This window comes from Geospiza fortis, unplaced genomic scaffold (assembly GCF_000277835.1).
Source record: "Geospiza fortis unplaced genomic scaffold, GeoFor_1.0 scaffold132, whole genome shotgun sequence".
Taxonomy (NCBI): Eukaryota; Metazoa; Chordata; class Aves; order Passeriformes; family Thraupidae; genus Geospiza; species Geospiza fortis.
Window position 1 is genome coordinate 664,349 of NW_005054446.1, and position 2,327 is coordinate 666,675.

The window sequence follows — 2,327 nt, forward strand, 5'->3', positions numbered from 1 at the left end:
GGAAAGAGTTAAGTCTGGGTAGCACAGCTACATTTGGGAAAGGGATGGGGAGGGAAGAATAAAACCACCCCACCCCACCAGAAATAGTTTTTGCCCTTCTCCATTATATTCCAGTTTCCTTTTGCTTGACAGAATAAATAGTGACCCCAGCCAAGTTCAGACAGATTTTATTTTCTTGTGACTTATGGCCACATTTGATCATCACTTTCTCTGCCCACAGACCCTTCTCTGTTGCCCAGCAGTGATTTCTTCTCTCAAGAGAACATCAGTTTCTCTCCTCTCCTCCACTCACAAAAATCAGTCAAAATATGTTAGAAAAGGACATCAGCCCTCTGTCTTTGTTGATGTCTTATGGGTTGGGTACCTTGGGTTTTTCTGCAAAGAGATTCAACTCTGTGCCACCATCTAGGCACAGGTACCTGCACACAATATTTGCCATTTCTTTGGCATTCTGAACTTAACTTTCCAATTAAACATAAAAAATCAGTTTTCTCCAATTAAATATAAAAAATCAGTTTTCTCTGATGATCTCTCGTCAGACCCTGACCAGAGCCAGCAGAGCCATTGTCCCCTCCTGTCCCCCTGCACCCCACACTGTCTCAGTGCTCCCCTGCCTCTCTCTGCACAGGGAGCACTTCCCCCGTGCCTGTGTTTGTCCAGCCTGTGCCTGCTGTGGCAGCAGCCTTTGCTCTGCCCCACAAAACTCCCTGAGCAAACAGCTGAGCCCTGCAGACTTTCACCAGGTCTAAACTCCAAGGCCAGGCTCCAAGGCTCTTGGGCACCTTGGCTGCACCCAGCCAGGCAGAGCCAGCCCCTCTCCTGCGTTATGAGTTACGTCTGGGTAGCACAGCTTCATTTGGGAAGGGGATGGAGAGGGAAGAATAAAACCACCCCACCCCACCAGAAATAGTTTTTGCCCTTCTCCATTATATGCCATCTGGCCGCTCTCTGTGCCTCCTGCTCTCTGTGTCACCCAGGATCCTGCTCAGACTCCCTCAGCTCGCTCCTGTGTGCCAGCCCAGCCAGGAGTGGCACCTCTCCCAGCGCTGCCCTGGCCTCAGCTCTGCCTAGACCCCACCTCACACACCAACAGGGCTCACAGCTGCAGAAATGCAGCTGGGCTCATTCCTTTCCCATCTCCAGGACACACCAAAACCCCTAACTATGGTCTGTGCTTCCTTATTTCAGCACACGCTGCCTTCCTCCGATGTCGCTATGGGACACGAAAGAACACAAGCGCACACTGCTGCTCTCAAGGTGAAGAAACAAGGGAAGTTTCTTTTCTGACTCTAACATTTATAGTTTTCTAAGAGTGACAGCGGTTGGAGGGTGACAGTGCCACCTCTCCAATGGCACTGGACAAACCAACAATCTATCAATTTTCTCTTCTTCTATAAAAGAATGCAAAACAATGAGTTATTTACAGAAAGTGTGTGAGAAAGTTCACTACAAGAATGTAAACATCAGAAGGCTTAGAAAATCTTAGAAAATCAGAGTGACACTCCAGATCCTCCTGAGTAACAACATCCCTTGGCTTCATTCCCACCCCCAATCCCTCTCCCTTTGTCCCCAAACCCCTCCTCACCTGTCCTCCTGCTGCGAGGGCTCCGCAGACACCTGGCGCTGCACGTGAGCGATGGAGAGCTCCTCGCTCTGCCTCTTCTTGTCGCGGACGTTGAGGCACAGGGAAAGCAGGAGCAGCAGCAGCCCGGCCCCCACCAGCACGTAGGCCACCGAGAAGGTTTTGCTCTTGAGGATGCCGCCGGAGCCACGGTCGGGTTTGCTGCTGTTGCTGCCGGGTTTGTCGGGGGGGCCGAAGCCGGGCACCAGGTTCCACACGGCCATGATGATGCCCAGCACCAGCATGCCCAGCCCGATGGCCGTCAGGGCGTAGTGGGAGCCGTTGGCCCGGGACTGGGCCATGGCTGCGGGGGGCTGTGCCCACGTCACTGTCACCGCATGGCTCGGGGCACGGGGGCTGCAGCCCTGCTGGCATGAGAGCTCTGGGGGCACAGGGGAAAAAACCAGGGTGTGACTCCATCACCACTCCATCACCAACAAACCTCATAGCAGAACTAACTATTGTAATTGCACTTTTCAACTGATCCGCCTTCACGATTATCCTAACAGGAGCCCCAATCCTACTCACCGCCTCATACACCCTATACATGCTCATAATAACACAACAAGGCACTCTCCCATCCCACATCACCTTGGTCCAAAACTCCTCCACACGAGAGTGGTGAGTGCATGGCACACAGCAAAGGCTCTGCAGCCACCTCGCACCAGCTTATCCACCTGACACTGGAATCTCAAGCTGATCCTCC

General features: G+C 52.6%; 1 protein-coding gene across 1 annotated transcript in view; it reads right to left on the bottom strand.

Annotated features, from left to right (window-relative positions):
* TMEM51 (transmembrane protein 51) overlaps positions 1-2,012 on the bottom strand; it is a 3,074-nt gene extending 1,062 nt beyond the window's left edge. Inside the window, exons 1-2 of the mRNA XM_005427493.2 lie at positions 1,586-2,012; positions 365-419 (exon numbers count right to left, since the gene is read on the bottom strand). Of these exons, the coding sequence (XP_005427550.1) occupies positions 365-419; positions 1,586-1,923 (393 nt within the window). The 5' untranslated portion in view covers positions 1,924-2,012. The remainder of the gene's footprint in view (positions 1-364; positions 420-1,585) is intronic.
* Between the last annotated feature and the right edge of the window lie 315 nt (positions 2,013-2,327).